The sequence below is a fragment of the Geotrypetes seraphini genome, chromosome 13 (assembly GCF_902459505.1).
Source record: "Geotrypetes seraphini chromosome 13, aGeoSer1.1, whole genome shotgun sequence".
NCBI lineage: Eukaryota > Metazoa > Chordata > Amphibia > Gymnophiona > Dermophiidae > Geotrypetes > Geotrypetes seraphini.
Window position 1 is genome coordinate 385,646 of NC_047096.1, and position 21,479 is coordinate 407,124.

The 21,479-nt window shown below is 43.2% G+C and overlaps 1 protein-coding gene across 3 annotated transcripts in view; it reads right to left on the reverse strand.

The window, feature by feature from the left end:
- STRIP1 (striatin interacting protein 1) overlaps positions 1-21,479 on the reverse strand; it is a 130,139-nt gene that overhangs the window by 89,688 nt on the left and 18,972 nt on the right. For all 3 annotated transcript variants that reach the window (XM_033919302.1, XM_033919303.1, XM_033919304.1), the window contains exons 3-6: positions 20,837-20,911; positions 9,321-9,455; positions 8,069-8,189; positions 7,566-7,634 (exon numbers count right to left, since the gene is read on the reverse strand). In XM_033919302.1, coding sequence (XP_033775193.1) covers positions 7,566-7,634; positions 8,069-8,189; positions 9,321-9,455; positions 20,837-20,911 — 400 coding nt within the window. The remainder of the gene's footprint in view (positions 1-7,565; positions 7,635-8,068; positions 8,190-9,320; positions 9,456-20,836; positions 20,912-21,479) is intronic.

Below are 21,479 nucleotides of genomic sequence, written 5' to 3' on the forward strand. Positions count from 1 at the left end.
TGGGAGTGTTGACATAATACATGACGACTTGGTTGTCCGTCTGAATGAGGACTACCTAGTCGTGAAGATGTTGAAAAGCGTTGAGAGCCTTGAAAATCGCTCTGAGTTCCAACAGATTGATGTGACATTGACGATCCGTACTGGTCCAATGGCCTTGAGTACGGAGACCATCGAGATGAGCGCCCCAAGCGCAAGTTGAATCTGTCTTGAGGATCTTCTGATGAGGGGGCGTTTGAAAAAGCAAGCCTCTGGAAAGATTGGAAGAGAGCATCCACCAACAGAGAGACTTCTTTAAGGAAGGAGTGACTGAAATATGTCAAGAAGGAGGGTCGCAAACTTGCGTCCATTGAGATGCCAGTGTCCACTGAGGAATTCTGAGGTGAAGTCTGGCAAAAGGAGTCACGTGTACTGTGGAGGCCATGTGACCCAAAAGTACCATCATGTGTCTTGCTGAGATGGAAGAGCAGGAAGACACTGTATGACAGAGATGAAGAAGAGCTTCCAGACGTTGCTGTGGAAGGAACGCTCTGAGGTGGATAGTATCGAGAACAGCTCCGATGAATTGTAGATTCTGAGAGGGTTGAAGTTGAGATTTGGGAAAGTTGATTTCGAATCCCAAACTTTGTAGGAACCAGGTAGTCCGTTAGGTCGCTACAATAACCCCTTGAGATATGGAATCTTTGATGAGCCAGTCGTCAAGGTAGGGAAATACCTGAAGACCATGGTTCCTTAGAGCTGCCGCTACCACAACCAAGCACTTGGTGAACACTCTGGGAGACGAGGCCAGGCCGAAGGGTAGTACTCTGTATTGAAAATGTAGATTCCCCACCCGAAATCTGAGGTATTGACGGGAGGCCGGATGAATGGGGATATGAGTATAGGCCTCCTTGAGATCCAGAGAGCATAACCAGTCGTTCTGCTTGAGAAGGGGATAGAGAGATGCCAGGGACAACATTCAAAACTTTTCTTTGACTAAAAATTTGTTGAGAGCCCTGAGATCCAAAAAGGGTCGCAAATCGCCCATCTTCTTCGGAACAAGGAAGTAACGGGAGTAAAACCCCCTGTTCTGCTGTTCCAAGGGAACTGGCTTGATGGCATGGAGACGAAGCAGAGCTAGAGCTTCCTGAAGAAGAAGGGCGGTCTGGGAAGGATTGGAAGGATACCCTCTTGGAGGAAGCTCTGGTGGAACCTGAGGGAAATGAAGAGAGTATCCTTCCCTTATGATGGTAAGTACCCAGAGGTCGGATATAATGATCTGTTGTAAAAATGATGGAGACGACCTCCGATAGGGGGAAAAGGAGACAGAGACAGAACGGTGGAGGTTATGCTCTGTTTTAAACAGTCAAAAAGGCTGATGGTAATGCGGTATACAAAAATAAAGTTATTATTATTATTTTATTTTAATTTCTTTATTCATTATAAATTTTCAAAGTGTACAATAAATCACTTCATAATATACATTTCCACTTGAAATTATTACAAATTTCACACCACAAGAATTATCTCCCTCAACCCCATACATATATCTTTATAAATATCCAACACTTTTAAACCCCCCCCATCCCCCACCCTCCACACATACATAATAAATGGGGTTAAATACAATTTATTTATTATAATAATCTATTTACTATAATAATCTATTAATGGCCCCCAAACATCTTTAAATTTATTAAGATATCCTTTTTTAATTGCCAATGTTTTTTCCATTTCATACATATGACACACCGAACTCCACTAAAAGCAGTAATTTAACCCTCTATAATCCTTCCAATTGTATGTTATTTGTTGAATGGCAACTCCTGTTAAAATCATTAAAAGCTTGTTATTATTAGAGGATAATGTAATGTAATTTATTTCTTATATACCGCTACATCCGTTAGGTTCTAAGCGGTTTACAGAAAATATACATTAAGATTAGAAATAGGAAAGGTACTTGAAAAATTCCCTTACTGTCCCGAAGGCTCACAATCTAACTAAAGTACCTGGAGGGTAATAGAGAAGTGAAAAGTAGAGTTAGAGGAAAAATAAAAATAAAATAAACATTTTAACAAGATTTTAGTTTCCAGAAAAAGGGCTTCTTCAGGGAAGAGACTTGGCCGACAGTCCCAGGATGTCTATGTCTCCTCCCCTGCGATGTTCTCCCATCCATGCATTCCCTCCCAGACACACTGCCCGTGCCCCAGCCGCTCCAAGGAGGCTGCCCCAGATGAGGCCCACGATGAATGCAGGATTCTCTCCTCTGCGGGAAAGCCGCCCGGAGCCGACAGTCGATCTTCATAGCGGATTGCAGATAACTGACACTTAGCCCTCATAGACACCCCAAATAAAATTGTGTCATAGGACAGGGCTACATGATTTTCCAACATACAATTTATTTGACTCCAGATCAATTTCCAAAAACAATTAATAAAAGGGCAATAAAATAATAAATGATCTAGAGTTCCAGGCTCGAGATGACAATGCCAGCATCTATTAGACTTAGAGCAATCCAATTTTTGTAAACGAACAGGGGTCCAGAGAGCTCTATGTAACAGGAAAAACCATGTCTGCCTCATAGATGCTGACCTTGTACATCTTATCCTCCAAGACCAAATACGTGACCATTGAGATGCGTTAATTTGACACTTAATCTCAATGCTCCAAATATCCCTAAGTACAGTTTTTGGTTTTTTATTTAAATAGCCAGATAATGTTTTGTACCACTTTGAGGCCTGGTGACCCAGAAAGTCTGCCTGAAAGCATAAGAATTCTAGAGTAAAATGAGTACTTAAGGATTTCCATTCAGGGAACCCTGCCTGAATGGCCTGCTTCAATTGCAACCATTTATAACTTTGTTTTTTATTTAGACCAAATTTATGTTGCAATTGTGAAAACTCCAGCAGTTTACCATCAGAAATAACATCTTTTAAAGTACGTATTCCTGCCTCAATCCAATCCTTCCAATCATAAAACTGCCTATTCTAACCTTAGAGTTTAGCCATATGTTTTGACAAACAGATTTTTGAATAGTAAGAGGAGTTAAACTGTTAACATATTTTAATGTTGTCCATGTGTCCATTATTATCCTGTTGCTTTTCCTTATTCTAGGCATTTTAATGCTAAGCAGATGACGAAGCCTAATAGGAGACATGAGCTGCCATTCCAACCATAACCAATCTGGAAGCTTCTCCATGAGTTCTGGGAGGACCCAATACATACCTTGGCGCAGAATATAGGATTGATGAAACCCATAAAAATTTGGAAAATTTACCCCTCCCTCCTCAATTGGTTTTTGTAAAGTCACTAAAGCAATTCTTACAGCTTTACCCAGCCAAATAAATTTACTAAGAATATTATTTAATTTTTTATAAAAAGACCCCTGAAAAAAAACTGGTATCATTCCCATTTGATAACAAACCACAGGCAAAATCATCATTTTGACTGTTTGTACTCTTCCCCACCAAGATAACTGCAAAGGATTCCATTGCTCACATAACTCTGTTACTTTTTGCAATAAACTTTTTTCATTCATTATAATTGTCTCATCAAGTGTGTTTTTTATCCATATACCTAAATATTTTATTCCTTCTTCTTTCCAAATAAAAGGTAATGAGTCAAATAATCCTTTTGTGCAATGAACATTCAAAGGAAGAACTTCTGATTTAGTCCAATTTATTTTATAACCTGAAAACTTTCCAAATTTTTCAATCAAAACCAATAAACTTGGAATGGTTGTTTCAGGATTTCTCAAATGAAGTAATATATCATCCGCATATGCAGATACTTTATATTCTTTATCCTTATGCGGTATACCCTGTATCTCCTTTTCCTGTTGAATAGCTAATAATAAGGGTTCAAGCACTATATCAAAAAGCAAAGGAGATAGAGGACAACCCTGTCTAACTCCCCTCTGCAACTTAAAACAATCAGAAAAATTATTATTAATATATAACCTAGCAACAGGAGAGCTATACAGAGTTTTAATCATTTGTATAAATCCCGAACTAATACCAAACCATTCCATGGCTTGACACATAAATGTCCATTCCACACGATCAAAAGCTTTCTCTGCATCTAGGGACACAGAAAAAGCCGGATCTCCAATTTCCTTTGTTAAGTATAACATTTGCAAAGCCAGTCTAGTGTTATTAGATGAGTGTCTTTGAGCAACGAACCCTGTTTGGTGCATATCAATTATATAAGGAAGAGCTTTTGCCAAACGCAGGGCCAAAAGTTTGGCTAATAATTTACCATCTACATTTATCAAAGAAATAGGCCTGTAATTTGAAACCAACATGGGATCTTTATTTGGCTTTGGCAAAACAATGGTCAATGACTCTGCCATAGTGCCTGATATGCAACCTTTCTTAAGTTGATTCTGATAAAAATTTAACAAATGAGGTAAAAGGATATTTTGAAATGCTTTATAAAACTCCACCAAAAAACCATCACCACCTGGAGCGGTCCCTACTCTAAGAGGCTTCAATGCTGTTTGTAATTCATTTAGCGATATTGGATCTTCCAAACTCCTTTTTATATGATCAGGAACCTTCGGACACTCAATCAAACTTAAAAACTCCACCCTATCCTTTTCTTTATCATTATAAGACTCAGAAGAATACAGGTTTTTATAATATGTTAAAAACTGTTTTAAAATAGATCCAATTTGAGAGTGAATCACTCCTTTATCATCTTTAATTGCATTCATTTTCATCTTTCTTTTTTTCACTTTAAGATAATTAGCCAATAATCTTCCCGCCTTATTTGCACTTCCATAATACAAAGCTTGCTGACAAAGAATATTTTTCCTAGCCAAATTAGAAGAAATCTCATTATATTTATACTTAACTTTTAACAAAGCTTGTAATGTAGAATTCTCCCATTTTTTAATCAACTTTGACTCCAAAAATTTTATTTCTCTATCTGATGGTTTAGTACAAGATGTAACTCATGCCTCTATAGATCCAATAATTATATCGGATCATGGGGGTGTGTGGATTAATTTAAATTTGATTGACCAAGATAATGGTAGACCCGTATGGAGATTTAATAATGCATTTCTTGCAAATACAAAATTTTGTGAAGAATTTCAATCAAAAATTGATGAATATTTTCAAATTAATAATACAGAGGATGTATCTAAAGAAATATTATGGGATGCTTTTAAGGCAACAATGAGAGGTCAGATTATATCATTCTCAGCCTATTCTAAAAAACAATTAATAAAACAATTCATTGAGATAGAAAGATGAGGCTCGAGGTGGAAGCAGTAGAGGCAGAGGCTTTGACGAGGGTCGAGGCCGAAGACACCTTCGATGTAGAGGGATTAGTAGACTCCATCTCGAAGAGTTTATCCACCCGGATGCAATGACGCTTAAAAGTACGAGGCTTAAGTGTTTGGCAAGGCAGGCACGAGGTAGGATGATGCGTCGGCCCAAGGCACTTGAGGCAGCATCCGTGAGAGATATCGTGCGCTTGCGCTTGCTACACCGTTTGAAACCGGTAACAGGCCGGGGCATAGACAAAAATACCGCCGACGCAAAATCGAAGCCCGCGAGCTGCGGCTGAGTAGCCTGTACCGGACGAACGGAAGGAAGTAAAATTTTTTTTTTTTTTAAAGAAAGAAAAATAACAGTACAGCGATTCGTGAGAAAAATAAAACACAACCGCGGTGAGAGAAGGCACGAACGACGAAGTACCCGGAGAAAGCCAAAAAGACGGATTTCTCGGCTCCACAGAAAACTAAGAACTGAGGAGACGCGCCCTGCGCTGGGCGGGAAGGCACGCACGTATGCGTGGTGCGGATGACTTGAAACTTCGAGTTTCTTCAAGCAAGTCTGCTTGTGAGGCGTCCGCATCGGGGCTCTGTCGGATGACGTCATCCATATGTGAGAATACCTGCCTGCTTGTCCTGGGATAATGGAGTTATGGATTGAAGCTATATCAAAAAGATAGGTTTTCAGTCTATTTTTATCTCCCTCTGGATTGGTTCTTTTTCAGGTAAAACTATACAGGCAGCATCCCTAACATTTTTAATTTTAACCCTACCCTTTATCCCCATTCTATCCCCTCCATATCTTCCCACATATGTTCAACTCACTCACACTTTCCTTCTCCCAACCCCCCCCCCAATCTTCTCTACAGGCTCCTTGAGAACCCTCCTTGATTATATTCTGCAGGCTTCTAATACCTATTTTACTCCTGGCGGAATTCTGCGCAACTGCACATCATAGAATTTGTGCAGATTCCCCATCCATGCAGAATTCTGCACATGCTGTGTAGATCTTCAGTTTTGTCCCTGACCCGACAACTGCCTCTCCCTTGTATTGGTCTGGCCACTCTCCAACCGACCACCCCCCTTTCCCCTATTCATTTGCTCCGACATGCCTATGGGCCTCCAAAAACAGTGGCGGCCGCCAGCCCTGTGAACTGGCTGCTTGTGGTCAGCTCCGCCAAGACCTAACCTCTGCTGCATCACTTCCTGCAGATTGACGATGTGGCAGAGGGAAAGGCCTGGCAGAGTGAGCCGCAAGCAGCCTGTTCATAGCACTGCCTCTCCGACTGGCCACTATGGCTGCTACTGCTTTGACCAGGCCCATAAGCATGTCGGATCTCACGGTGGGGGGGGGAGGAGGAAATCGGTCAGTCGGAGAGAGACAAGACCTGTTCAGGAAAGGAGACATGGATTCTTGCCTACAATTTGTGGGGAAAAGGAGAGAACATGAATGCTAGGCCCACTGGGGGAGGGGGAGAGGGGACATGGATGCTATGCCAGCAAGTAGGTGGGGAGGAAGGGACATGGGTGCTGGACCCATAAGTAGGGGAGGGAAGGGAGTAAGGATACCCAGACCAGAAAGAAGGGTGAGAGGGAAGAGATGCTTGGCTGTGGAGAGAGAGAGAGAGATGGCAGACCATAGGGATTGGAGAAGGGATTCAATGTGCGAGAGAGGTGGTTGGTGGGGTGGGGTGACATGGATGCTGGGCCCACAAGTGAGGATGGGGAGATGGTAGAGAGAGGAAGAGAGAGTGACCAAGACCAGAAAGTGGGTGGAAAGGGAGGAAGAGATTTTTAACCTGTGAAGAGAGGGAGAAAGAGATGCCAGGGAAAGAGAGAGATGCTAGCCAGACTATGGGGGTCAAGGAGGGGATTCAGGGTGTAAGTAAAAGAGAGGTGAGATTCAGAGGGAACTGAGGAGGTTGGAACCTGAGAAAGGAAAAGGAACGAACGAATTTCAGGCCTCAATATAGGCGAATTCTATGCAAAACACTACAAATAAACTTTACAGAATTTTCTAAACTTTTGCGCAAAATTTCATCAGGAGTATTATTTATAGTAAGTTCTGCCTAAAAACTAACATGTGTTCTTTCCTAAAATGTGGTTTAATTTTAATTGTATGTTTGATATACTTTCTGACTGTGGTTATTTTAAAGTTTTTAGTAGTTTTGATTGCAATAGTTTTTAATTTCAATTGTTTGTATAATTTTTATTGTTATGTAATAATCGTGTGTTATTTTATTATGCATGTTTTAAATAATGCAATCTATTCTTTCAAATCAGACTTGCGCACATGATGGAGTATTACCTCAAGTCGGTGCTATCCGCCAGAGAAATAGCAGGCTTCCTAACAGCACTGCTGCATGCGGCACTGTTTCTGAAATGAGAAAAACTATCAGCTTCTGTTCACATGAGCTCTTTTATATATAGTGCAGAAACTGGTCCTTTCTTCCCTTTCACCCACCCTCAGGGCTGACGTTCACTATCTTCTCCAATATATCCTGTGAACAGCCCTGCCCTCAGGGCTGGTGCGCAGCCTAAAATCATAGTCAACTGAAAGTGGCCTTTCTACCATCTTCACCACTTCTGTGCCTTTCCTCAGGACCCACTGCTCATGCTCATATGTCCTAGAAACAGTGGTCACTGTGCCTTGCCATCCCTCTAGTCTTCCTCAAGCCTTCTGTTTATCCTTACCTTCCCCTTGCTTCCTGATAGATCTTGTGCCACTTTCCTACTCCTTCACCCTCTCATCTTGCATCACTTGACTCCTATTTGATCATAATGTGGAATTGTGAAAGCGCTACTACTCACTCAATCTCCATGGTCAAGAGCTCCACCAAAGCAGTAAATGTACCCACTTCCAATAGGAGGAAAACATTGTATCGCATCCAGGTTTGAACCTCAGTCTCTGAGCTGCATTCACCAAAGGTGCCTGTTGAATATGGACAAGAAGGACTATATTGGCATGGCCTCAAAACACTGCAGACACATGGTTTTATGGCTTATTTGTACTTTACTATTTAAATACATTCCCTAGTCATTTCTAAAATTGACTACTGTAACGCCCTATACTAAACTAAACTAAACTAAACCTTAAGTTTATATACTGCATCCTCTCCACGGAAGTGGAGCTCGGCACGGTTTACAAGAGCTTAGAAATATAAGAAGAGAAAGGAAAAGGTTTACAAAGGGACTACCTTAAAAGAAATACGTAGACTACAAATTCTCCAAAACACCGCAATAAAAATTATCATGAAAAGAAAAAAATTTGATCATGTAACCCCACTGTTAAAAGAAAATCATTGGTTACCGGTAAACCATAGAATTACTTACAAAATAGCTTTACTCACACATAAAATATTAGTAAAAAAGCCCCAGCATTTTTAGAAAGATTTCTAATTCCATACACCCCTGTAAAATCTCTAAGATCAGAAGAAAAATCTTTGTTAGTAATTCCCTCATTAAAAATCATCTATTCAAGGAGGGATATGATCTTTTCTGTTACAGCTCCTCAAATTTGGAACTTGCTTCCTTTCAACATAAGAGAAGAAAAATTACTTAACAAGTTCAAAGGCCTACTAAAAAGTTGGCTGTTTAAGGAGACCTTTAACTGACCCAATTAAAATCACATGACCTCACTTTGGAATATATCTGGATAAGGAACACTGTTAAGTAGAAATTAAGTGGGTAATGTTCCCTAACTTTTTGTCTCTTTACCCTTCCTTTTTCATTTATTTTGGAATTGTATTTACTCCAATTTTTTTTTAACCCCCCCCTCAACCGCATCTTTATGTTATAATTGTTTTTAGTGTCCTGTTTGTTGGAGTTTTTAATTTTTTTTTTTTATGTTTGTAAATCGCATTGGATTTGGATATTGCGATCATATCAAATATTTTAAATAAACTTGAAACTTGAAAGAGGAAGGGCTACCAGGACAGGAAAGTAGCTCTAGGATGCATGTCAGAGTAGCATGAGTCACATACATACTTCTTAAAAACCACTTCAGAAATCTGTTAACTAATTCCCTTTCTAAAAGGATAAATGAAAACCAGCAACTCCTTACCTTGTGCTACATAAAGAATCGCTCGAGCTACCTTAAGCCTCTTTTCCCGGGCAGTGACCTCTAACCCATCCAGAAGCCGCATGGCATGGGTACGCTGCTGGGCAATATCCAATTCAGTCCACTTTTTATCCTGCACTGAAAACAAAAATTCCAAATCCAAAACTGCTTAAAATACTGTGAAAGTGTCACAAAAATCAGAACAATCAGAATTTAGAATATTGTCACTATCAGGGGAATGAAGAAATCTGTTCAATTTCCTCCAAAAGCTATAAAAGTTGTACTGCAGGAAACTTGGAAATACAGTACACTTCTCCCTTCGTATTCACGGTTTCAGCAATCGAGGTTTCGATTATTCATGGTTTTTAGCTTGCTGGCTCCCCTCCCAAAATTACATCAGTTTGTATAGATAAATCGCTGCTTCCAAGCGTTTACAGAGAAAATTGCTGATTCCTAGCACTTTCTTCACCATGTTTTGCCTCTCTCTTTCAGGAACAGGCCAGGTCTCCCACCATGTTATTCGCGGTTTCATCATATTCACGATGGTTTTTAATAGAAAACAGCAAATAACATATGAAAAAGTTATTTGCGGTTTTTCTGTATTCGTGGGTCTGTTAATCCCCTATCACAGCGAATACGGAGGGAGAAGTGTACTGAAGTTGTCACAGAAAGGAAAGAGTAAAGCCAGAGATCAACCGGGGACTATAGTGCTGTACCAGCAATGAAAGTGGACTCAATAAGCCTTACAACACTTAACACTATCTTAATCTACAATTCAGTAAGAGACAGATCATGTGCACCTCTCATTTCACAAATGCATTATGTAAACATCCTAAATCATAGATAACATCAGCACAATAAATTATGAACCATGTAAAGCATGCAGAGGCTGTGACAGAAGAGACTGAGTTGGATTTCGTGGCGATCACAGAGACCTGGTTCACGGAGAACCATGACTAGGATAGTTATAGTGGGCTATAATCTGTTTAGAAAAGACAGGGTAGGAAGAAAAGGAGGGGGAGTGGCGTTATATGTTAAAGATCACACTAAAGCCACACAATTGAGTAAAAAGAGATTATATCCTTATCTTGATAATATCTTTTCCAGTAGATAGGTGAGAGTTTCTAGACAAGTGGGTTATCTCTCAATGGTCATGTGACATGCAGAAGAAATCCTCTAGATTTTTTCTGCGACTCTCCTCTACTTCACTGGGAGCATAGGGTTCATGACCCGTAAATCCAACAATCTTTATACAATGGCTTACACTTTGACAGCCTAGTCTAGGTGCCCCACGGGAGAATCCACCACTAAACCGCCAGAGGCCAGGCAAAGTCCAGAAGTAGCTGAACTGAATAGTATCCAGAAACCACCAGTCAGACCAATTCTGAATCAGTCCTGTAGAATGCTGAAAGCCGGCCTTCTAAATGCAGAGAGGTTATGCTCTGTTGTAAACAGTCAAAAAGGCTGAGAAGCCTTAGGTGCAGCAGAAGGTTGAGGTTTCTGTTGCTTCTGAGGTTGCTGTTTCTTAAGAGGAGGGCGAGTATAAGGAGCCGGTTTCGGAGCAAAACGCTGTTGATAGATAAGAGCAGGGCGTACAGGTTTGGCAGGAGCTGGCTTTGGCTTAGGTCTGACAAAAGAAGCAAAGGATTTTTCATGGTCAGACAATTTCTTGGTGGCTGCCTCGATAGATTCATTAAAGAGGTCATTGCCCTCACAAGGAATATTAGCTAAGCGGTCTTGAAGATTAGGGTCCATGTCAATGGTACGAAGCCAGGCAAGACGACGCATAGCTACAGAGCAAGCAGCTGCTCGGGCAGACAACTCGAAGGCATCATAAGATGACTGGAGGAGATGCAAACGGAGTTGAGACAAAGAAGCAAGGATTTCTTGAAATTCAAAGTGCATTTGAGTATCCAAATAATTCAAGAACTTTGGTAGTAAAGAAATAAGGAATTCAAAATAAGTGATGAATTGAAAATTATAGTTGAGGACTTTAGAGGACATCATAGCATTTTGAAAGATGTGACATACAAATTTGTCCATAGTTTTCCCCTTCCCTTCCAGGAGGAACGGTGGCATAAACCTAGGAAGGATGGGACCTCTTTAAGGAGGACTCGACAAGCAGGGATTGATGAGATAACTGTGAGTTGTCAAACCCTTTGCGATGCACAGTTTTATACCTAGAGTCCAATTTGCCTAGAACAGCTGGTATGGAAAAAGGTGTTTCCATGCATCGACCAAAAGTCTGATTCAACATCTTATGAAGAGGAAGCTTAAGTGACTCCGCCGGAGGTTGAGGGAGATGCAAGACTTTCGAGATACTCCTTAGAGTATTTAGAGCCAGTTTCTAATTGAAGATCCAAGTCTACAGCCATCTGATGAAGGAAAGATGAGAAAGACAGCTGATCCGCCAATGCTTTGCCTCGAGAAGGACTCGAGGCAATCGAGGCAGCTTGGGTCAAAGATGAAGCCTCAGCAGGAAAAAAGGCATCAAAGGAACATGGTGACTTAGACGAGGCAATCGAAACCGGGATATCCTCGAGGTCCGGCATTGGAGACCTCGAACAAGGAGTCGGTGGTCTAGTCGAAGTTGGGGTAGATCGAGGCTTAGTTGAAGAAGGTCGTTGAAGAACTATGCCTGGAAGGATGCCTCGATGAAGGTCTCTATCATCGGCGAGAACCATGCCTGGAAGCAGATCTCGAGGATCGAGGAGACTTCGCCTCAGAGACAGAAGCAGCTGATGCTATCAAAGAATGGATAGGATTGGAAGCTGTAGATCGAAGCTCTAGAGGCTTGATGGAGGAACCTCGATGCACTCCCAAAGACTCTGCTCCTTGTATAGAGTGTGAGGAATCCTGCCAAGGCACTCGCAAAGAATCTGCTTCCTTGCTTCACGTGCTTGAATACTAGACCAGATACTCACAGAGACTCTGCTCCCCGCAAAGAGTTTGTAAGCTCAGACTGAGGCAAAGGAAGCGGCTCGACCTCGTGGGAGTCTGCTGAATGCCCAGGCTGGATAAGAGGAAGCAGTTTGGGTCCCATATTTGTAAGGAACTGAATAAACTGCTTCTCTAACATGGTCTGAAAAGAAGCCGGCAAGGATGGATCCGTGTCTGAAACCGGACCACCTGCTTTGGCTGGAGGTTCCATCGAGGTAGTGTGAGTGTGCTTCGACCTGGGAGTCTTAGACACTTTAATCACTACCGGTGGAACCGACTGCTGAGCTATCTGACCTGAGGAAACAGGAGAAGATACAGCAGATGTCATCGAAGAAAGAGCCGCTGCAAACGACGAAGGTCTGATGAGGATCGAGGTGGAAGCAGTAGAAGCAGGAGGAACCTCGGTAGGAGTCGAGGCGGAGGACGCCTTTGAAGTCGAGAGATCATTAGAAGATTCCATCTTGAAGAGCTTGTCCACCAAAATACGACGATGATTGAAAGCACGAGGCTGAAGCGTTTGGCAAGGCAGGCACGACCTAGGATGATAATTCAGCCCAAGGCACTTAAGGCAGCGACGGTGTGGATCCGTAAGAGAGATCGCGCGCTGGCACTTGCTACACTTCTTGAAGCCCGTGGCAGGCAGGGACATAGAAGGAAAAATAGCAGCTGCAAGATCGAAGCCCTCGGGCTGCGGCCGAGCAGCCTGTCCCGAGAAACGGATGGAAGAGGAAAAAAAATTTTTTTGAAAAAACTGAAAATGAAAGAAATAAAATAAGAACAGCGATTCGTGAGGAAAAAAATATAAACCATGGTTCAGAGATGGCACAAAGTAACGAAGTTAAACGCAGAGAGTCAAAGACAGACTTCTCGGCTCCACGGAAAACTGAGAACTGAGAAGACGCGTCCTGCGCTGGGCGGGAAGGCACTCGTGCATGCGCGGTATGGGCGATTCGAAACTTCGAGTTTCTTCAGCAAGTCTGCTTGTGAGGCGTCCACATCCGGGCTCCGTCGATGACGTCATTCATATGTGAGAATACCTGCCTGCTTGTCCTGGGATAACTATATATACCACGTATCAACAAGGGATCCAAGAGGAAAAAGAACAAGGAACCGGCATGGCTCACTGTAGAGGTGAAGGAAGCTATCAGAGACAAGAAAACTTCGTTTAAGGAATGGAAAAGGTCAAGAACAGACGAAAATGGGAATAAGCACAAACATCAACACAGGTGCTATAAGGCAGTAAAAGGGTCCAAAAGAGACTACGAGGAAAAAATAGCCAAGGAGGCGAAAAACTTCAAGCCATTCTTTCGGTATATTAAGAGGAAATGACCCTCAAAGGAAGCGGTGGGACCGTTGGGTGACCATGGAATAAAGGGAGCGCTAAAGGAGGACAAAGCCATCGCTGACAAACTGAACACATTTTTTGCATCTGTATTTACCGAAGAGGATATACACAGCATACCGGAACCCATCAGGCTATATGCTGGAAATAAAGACGGGAAACTGACAGGGTTGACAGTCAGTCTAGAAGAGGTATGCAGGCAGATTGATAGGCTAAAGAGCGATTGATAGGCTAAAGAGCGACTGGATGGCATCCATCCAAGGGTCATCAAGGAACTGAAAGGGACTATAGCAGAACTGCTTCAATTAATAGCCAATCTGTCGATCAAATCGGGAAAGATTATGGAAGACTGGAAGATGGCAAATGGAAGATGGCAAAATGGGAGGAGGGGTAGCACTATACACTAAAGAGGACATCAAAGTTACCAAAATCTCAGATGTCAAGTACACCGGGGAATCCCTCTGGGTGAATTTGGCTAGGGGGGAAGGACAAATGCCTGTATCTTGGTGTAGTATACAGACTTCCAAGACAACAGGAGGACATGGATATAGAATTAGTCGAAGACATTGAGAATATCACTTTGTGTGGAGAAACAGTATTGTTAGGAGACTTCAATATGTCTGATGTGGATTGGAACAATCTTTCCGCTACGACCAGCGGCAGCAGGAAGCTATTAACCTCTATAAAGGGAGCGAGACTCAGACAAATGGTATTAGAGCCCATTAGGGATCGGGCGATACTAGACCTAATACTCACCAACGGAGAAAGTGTCACAGAGCTCTCGGTAGGTGATACGTTGGCCTCCAGGGACCACAACATGATATGGTTCAACCTCAGGAAAGGTTTCACTAAGTCAAGCACATCAACCAAGGTCCTCAACTTTTAAGGGCACAAACTTCGAAAGCATGGGAGATTTCGTCCATTGGGCACTGCAAAACCATGCCAAAACAGATAATGTAGAGGTAATGTGGTCAACTCTGAAATCAACCTTACACGAAGCAACCAACCGCTATGTCAAATTAGTAAGTAAACGGCGAAGAAACAATAGACCACAGTGGTTCTCTGCAGAGATCTCAGACCTCATAAAAAAGAAGAAAAGAGCGTTCATCCTCTACAAACAATCAGGGAAGCGAGAATCCAAGGAAGACTATCTGGCAAAGTCAAAAGCAGTCAAAACGGCAGTCAGGGAGGCCAAACTCCAAATGGAGGAGAACCTTGTGAAGAACATCAAGAAGGGCGATAAATCCTTCTTCCGGTATATTAGTGACAGAAAAAGAAACACAGATGGGATAGTACGCCTTAGGAAACCCGACGGGAACTATGTAGAATCGGACTCCGACAAAGCCAAACTTTTAAATGAATACTTCTGCTCGGTCTTCACTTGCTATGCGCCGGGATCCGGCCCTCAGCTGCCGACAAGGGAAAACTCGGAAGACCCGTTTCGAAATTTCGAGTTTACACCCAGCAGTGTCTACGAGGAGCTATCAAAACTCAAGGTGAACAAAGCTATAGGACCGGACAAACTACACCCAGGGTGCTCAGGGAGTTGAGTGACGTCCTGGCGGAACTGTTATCTGCGCTCTTCAATCTTTCCCTAAGTACAGGAAAAGTCCCGTTGGATTGGAAAATGGCTAACGTCATTCCACTCCACAAAAAGGGATGCAGGACGGAGGCTGAGAATTATAGACCGGTGAGTCTCACATCGATAGTAAGTAAACTTATGGAAACACTAATCAAACGCCAATTGGATACGATCCTGAATGAGGAGAATCTATAAGATCCCCATCAACATGTTTTTACGAAGGGAAGGTCCTGCCAATCAAATCTGATCAGCTTCTTTGACTTGGTAACAAGAAAGCTGGATATAGGGGAGTCCCTGGACGTCGTGTACTTGGACTTCAGCAAAGCGTTTGATAGCGTCCCACACCGCAGGTTATTGAGCAAGATGGGTTCGAAGGGACTGGGTGAAACATTAACCGCATGGGTTAGGGACTGGTTTAGAGGTAGACTTCAGAGGGTAGTGGTAAACGGTACCCTCTCCGATACAACGGAGGTGATCAGTGGAGTGCCGAAGGGCTCGGTCTTGGGCCCGATCCTATTTAACATCTTCATAAGAGACTTGGCTGAGGGGCTTCGAGACAAAATTACATTATTCGCCGATGACGCCAAACTATGCAACATAGTAGGCAACCGCACAACAGATGAAAGCACAGTGCCCGACAGTATGACGCAGGACCTACTCCTGCTGGAGCATTGGTCAAAGACTTGGCAACTAAGTTTCAATGCCAAAAAAATGCAAGGTCATGCACCTTGGCAGCAAAAATCCATGCAGGACTTACACCCTAAATGGCGAGATCCTAGCAAGGACTGTAGCAGAACGTGACTTGGAGGTGATCATTAGCGAAGACATGAAGACTGCCAATCGAGTGGAGAAAGCTTCATCCAGGGCTAGACAAATCATGGGCTGTATCCGTAGAAGTTTCATCAGCCTTAAGCCCCAGGTCATAATGCCGTTGTACAGATCCATGGCGAGACCCCATCTGGAATACTGTTTACAATTCTGGAGGCCGCATTATCAAAAAGATGTGCGGAGAGTTGAGTAGGTTCAGTGAATGGCCACCAGGATGGTCTCAGGTCTCAAGGATCTCCCGTATGAGGAACGACTGGGTAAGTTGCAGCTGTACTCACTCGAGGAACGCAGAGAGAGGGGAGACATGATCGAGACGTTCAAATATGTCACGGGCCGTATCGAGGTGGAAGAGGATCTCTTTTTCCTTAAAGGACCCATGGCAACAAGAGGGCATCCGTTGAAAATCAGGGGTGGGAAATTTCATGGCGACACCAGAAAATATTTCTTTACCGAAAGGGTGGTTGATCGCTGGAATAATCTTCCACAACAGGTAATTGAGGCCAGCAGCGTGTCAGATTTTAAGAAAAGATGGGATTGGCATGTGGGATCTCTTCATGGAGATAGTTAGGGGGTGGGCCATTAGTTTGGGCAGACTAGATGGGCCGTGGCCCTTTTCTGCCATCATGTTCTATGTTTCTATGATCTTCAAAAAAGGTTCGAAGGGAGAACTGGAAAAATACAGACCGGTGAGTCTGACCTCAGTACCGGGAAAGATGGTAGAGGCGCTGATAAAGGACCGCATCACTGATCACCTTGACGGACACGGTCTGCTGAGGACCAGCCAGCACAGTTTCAGCAAAGGCAGATCTTGTTTGACGAACCTGCTGCACTTCTTCAAGGGAGTAAACAGGCAGATAGACAAGGGCGACCCGGTCGACATTGTATATCTGGATTTTCAGAAGGCATTTGAAAAGGTTCCACATGAACGACTACTTTGGAAAATTGTGAGCCATGGAATCGAGGATGAAATACTCACGTGGATTAAAAACTGGTTGGAGTAAAGGAAACAAGACAATACTCAGACTGGAAGAACGTCACCAGTGGGGGGCCGCAGGGCTCTGTGCTTGGACCCGTGCTCTTCAACATCTTTATAAACGATCTGGACATTGATATGACAAGTGAGGTGATTAAATTTGCGGATGATATGAAGTTATTCAGAGTAGTGAAGACACAGGGGGATTGCGAAGATCTGCAACGTGACAATCTTGAGAAATGGCCATCGACATGGCAAATGAGGTTCAACGTGGGAAAGTGTAAAGTAATGCATGTTGGTAACAAAAATCTCATGCACAAATTCAGGATGTCTGGGGCGGTACTCGGAGAGATCTCCCAGGAAAGAGAGACTTGGGAGTTTTGATCGACAAGTCGATATAGCCGTCCGTGTAATGCGCAGCGGCGGTGAAAAGGGCGAACAGAATGCTAGGAATGATAAAGAAGGGGGATCAAGAACAGATCGGAGAAGATTATCATGCCTCTGTACCAGGCCATGGTGTGCACTCACCTGGAGTATTGCATCCAGCACTGCTCGCCATACATGAAGAAGGACATGGTACTACTCGAAAGGATCCAGAGAAGAGCGATTAAAATGGTTAAGGGGCTGGAGGAGTTGCCACAGAGTGAGAGATTGGAGAAACTGGGCCTCTTCTCCCTTGAAAAGAGGAGACAGAGGGGACATGATCGAAACATTAAAAATACTGAAGGGAATAGACTTAGCAGATAGACAGATTGTTCACCCTCTCCAAGGTAGGGAAAACGAGAGGGCACTCTCTAAAGTTGAAAGGAGATATATTCCGTACAAACGTAAGGAAGTTCTTCTTCACCCAGAGAGTGGTAGAAAACTGGAATGCTCTTCCGGAGTCTATTATAGGGGAAAACACCCTCCAGGGATTCAAGACAAAGTTGGACAAGCTCCTACTAAACTGGAACGTACACAGGTGAGGCTGGATTCATTTACAGCACTGGTCTTTGACTGCTGGGCATGATGGACCACTGGTCTGACCCAGCAGCAGCAATTCTTATGTTCATAGTTAGAAGAGTCTATAAATGGCGATTTTAGGATTTTTAGGTGGGGAATCGCAGGAGGACATGCCAAAACCTCCAAAACGGCTCAATTCAGACCCACTGCCAATTTAACTCACAGGCTGTGACAGGCTTACTCTCTGTGACTTCTGTGGAAATGTGCTGCAGCCTGCCTCAGCTCTCCTACAGTAGCTGAATGAGGAAAAAGTCACTGCCTCATGCTGGGAATGCTTCCTCGACACTGATCTTCAGGCTGCCAGTCAGACAAGGTGCCTGACCGTATCTCCACCCCATGAGGACTGACGGATGTGCTAAGGGAAAGGATGGAGCCGAAAACGCAGCTTGCGACCTGCGAGACACTGCTGAGCCATCAAAAGAACACCTAACAGCCTGTGCTTGAACCCCTGCTAAATGGAAGGTGAGGGAAAAGCGGGAACGGTCGTGAGCTCCAAAGAAACAAATGCAGGCTGGAAACAGGTACCACCAGGGATCGGCCTGTCAGATGCAGACCGGAGTCTGCTTCTTCTCTACGCAGGCAGAGCTGAAGAAAATGCTCTGAGCACAAAGAAATCCCCAAAAGGGATGAAAACACCGAATAAAATAAGAAAAAGGGGAGAGCCTAAAGTCATTAGTCTTCTCCAAATACTGGAGCAAGACTCACCCAATGTCCAAGTTACAGAAGATCTGATCCTTTCACACCGATCCCGTGAAGTGAAACAGAGGCAAACGAACCTCTTGGGCGACATGGATATCGAAAACACCTTCGAGAAAAGAAGGCACTGTATGGAGAACCACCCCCACTTCTGTGATCTGTAGAAAGGGTTTACTGCACAGAAGAACTTGAAGCTCCGAAACACACTGTGCCGAGACAATGGTGACCAGAAAGACAGGATCGATCATCAGATCCAGAAGAGAAGTATCGTTCAGTGGATCAAATGGGGCTTCCACAAGGCCCTGTAGAACAAGGTAAAGATTCCATGTAGGGAAAGAAAGATGCAAGGGAGGTCACAAGCAAAGTGTCCTCTCAGAAACCTGCTCACATCAAGATGAGCAGTAAGCAAACTGGAACCTCTATGTGCTCAGAAGCACAAAAAGCCTGCTACCTGAACTTTAAGGGCAGCCACAGCTAAACCCATATCCAAGCCTGCAGAAAGAAAAGACAGATCCCCTGGAAAGGGAGTCTTCTCAGGCCCTATTGGTCCTTGGCACACCACTGTTGGGAAGCCTTCCAGGCTGTGGAATAAGAAGCCAAATTAGAGGCGAGCCGAGAGGATGTACTCCGACAGATGGACAGACTAAAGAGCGACAAGTCACCGGGTCCGGACGGCATCCACCCAAGGGTAATAAAAGAACTGAGAAACGAAATAGCGGAAACACTTCGTGAAATATGTAATCTATCCATGAAGACTGGGAAGATCCCGGAGGACTGGAAAATAGCAAATGTCACGCCCATCTTTAAAAAGGGATCAAGGGGTGACCCGGGAAACTACAGGCCGGTGAGCTTGACCCCTGTGGCAGATAAGTTTTTGCTTTCTTTTGAGTTTTTTGCTAAGCTACTGAACTATTTCACCTCTGTACAGATCATCATCAGGAAGAAAAAGGAGGTACAGGCTAATAACTTCTCATACCAGCAGATTCTAATGCAGGACAAATATCCATTTCACAGAAGTTTTCTACAGTGAACTCCCAACAGGGCCCCTGTTTTGCTATTAGTGCTTTGTCAGGGGAAACCATTTTAATATAAGCTGAACGCTTCAAAAATCCAACCCAAGACCTGTAGCAGAGATACCACCGACTCCACTGCACGTGTGCACTCGGGTTGAGATGGAACCCAGATCAACCAGTCATCCAATTAAGGTTGGACACCCTGCCTGCGGAGAAAAGTCGCTACAACTACCCTCACCTTGGTGAAAGCAAGGGGAGTTGTCACGAGCCCAAAGGGAAGAGCCACAAACTGGAAATGCTGTTGCAGAACATGGAAATGCAGAAACCTGCGATGTTCTGTAAATATTGGAATTTGTAGGTAGGTCTCCGTGACATGCAAGGACACTAGAAACTTCCCAGGAGAGCAACAGCAATTACTGTGTGCACAGTTTCCATTTGGAAATGAGGAATTTGCAGGAAGAAACTTGACTTGAGATCTAGAATGGGCCTCTAGTCCTGAGCCTTTCTTTGGCCCGAAGAAGTATAACAAGTATCTGCCGAAGCCCAATTCATGTTCTGGAACGGGTTCTATTGCTTGAAAATCCAAGAGACACTGCAGGGTAGTGCAGACCTTTAACTCCTTTTCCAGCTTTCAAAAAGAAAACCTGCAGGTGGTGCTAGAGCTTCCAGTGAAGTAGAGGAGAATCACTGAATTAATCCAGCGTGGATTCCTTCTGCATATGGCATGTGGCCATTAGGAGATAACCCACTTGTCTAGAATGTCTCACCTATTGCACTGGAAGAGGCATTATGGATCAATCTGGAAAGAGGGAATGGAAAATATATTTACATTGGAGTGATATACAGGCCTTCTTTACAGACAGAAGAAGTGGACAATGATTTAATAGTTGACATTCAGAATATATTTGTAAAAGGGGAAGTATTACTAATAAGTGATTTTAACATGCCAGATTTTGACTGGGGTATTCCTATTGCAGCATCTCCTAGAAGTAGGGAGACTGTGTCTGAGTTCAAGAAGGCCTGGGACAGGCACATAGGATCTCTTACGGAGAGATGGAGATAGTGGATGCTGTGGAAGGGCCACTTGCCCTTCATCTGCCATCATGTTTCTATATCTCTTTGTTTCTATGTTTCAATTCTTACCATGGAGTCTGAAATCCTCTTCAAAACATTTTCTGTTCAGAAAGAACTCGGGTCCTTCTGTGTAACTATACAATTCTGTCAGAAGAACATAAATGTCATTTTAGGCTAAAGCCCAATCAACTGTATTCAGTGTACACTAACAATGTCATAACATTTTCAACTGATAAACTGTCAATAGCATACTGTAAAAAAAAATTTTTAAGAAGCTATTTACAGCAAGGCTGGGTCATTTAATAAAACAAAACCAATGTTCTACTGTTTACTTTTATTTATGAATTTTTGCATTTTTATTGAAGATCCATCAAAGTAGTGAACTATAACAGTTAAAACAATTAACAAAATGAACATAAAGACTGATTAAACAGCCATATATCATTCACCCCACATGATGTTCAGGCCTTGGCTTCATCTTCTGGGATTAGGCAACCTTACCCATAGGTTTTTTATTCTCATAATATTAGCATCTTGGCACACTTCACAAGGCAAACTATTTCATAATTCTGATATCACTACAGAAAAGGAAGTTCTGTTTCACACACCGAGTGGTGGACGCTTGGAATGCTCTCCCGGAGAAGGTTGTGATGGAGACCACCATTCTGGGATTCAAGGGCAAGTTGGATGCACACCTTCTTGCGAACCACAT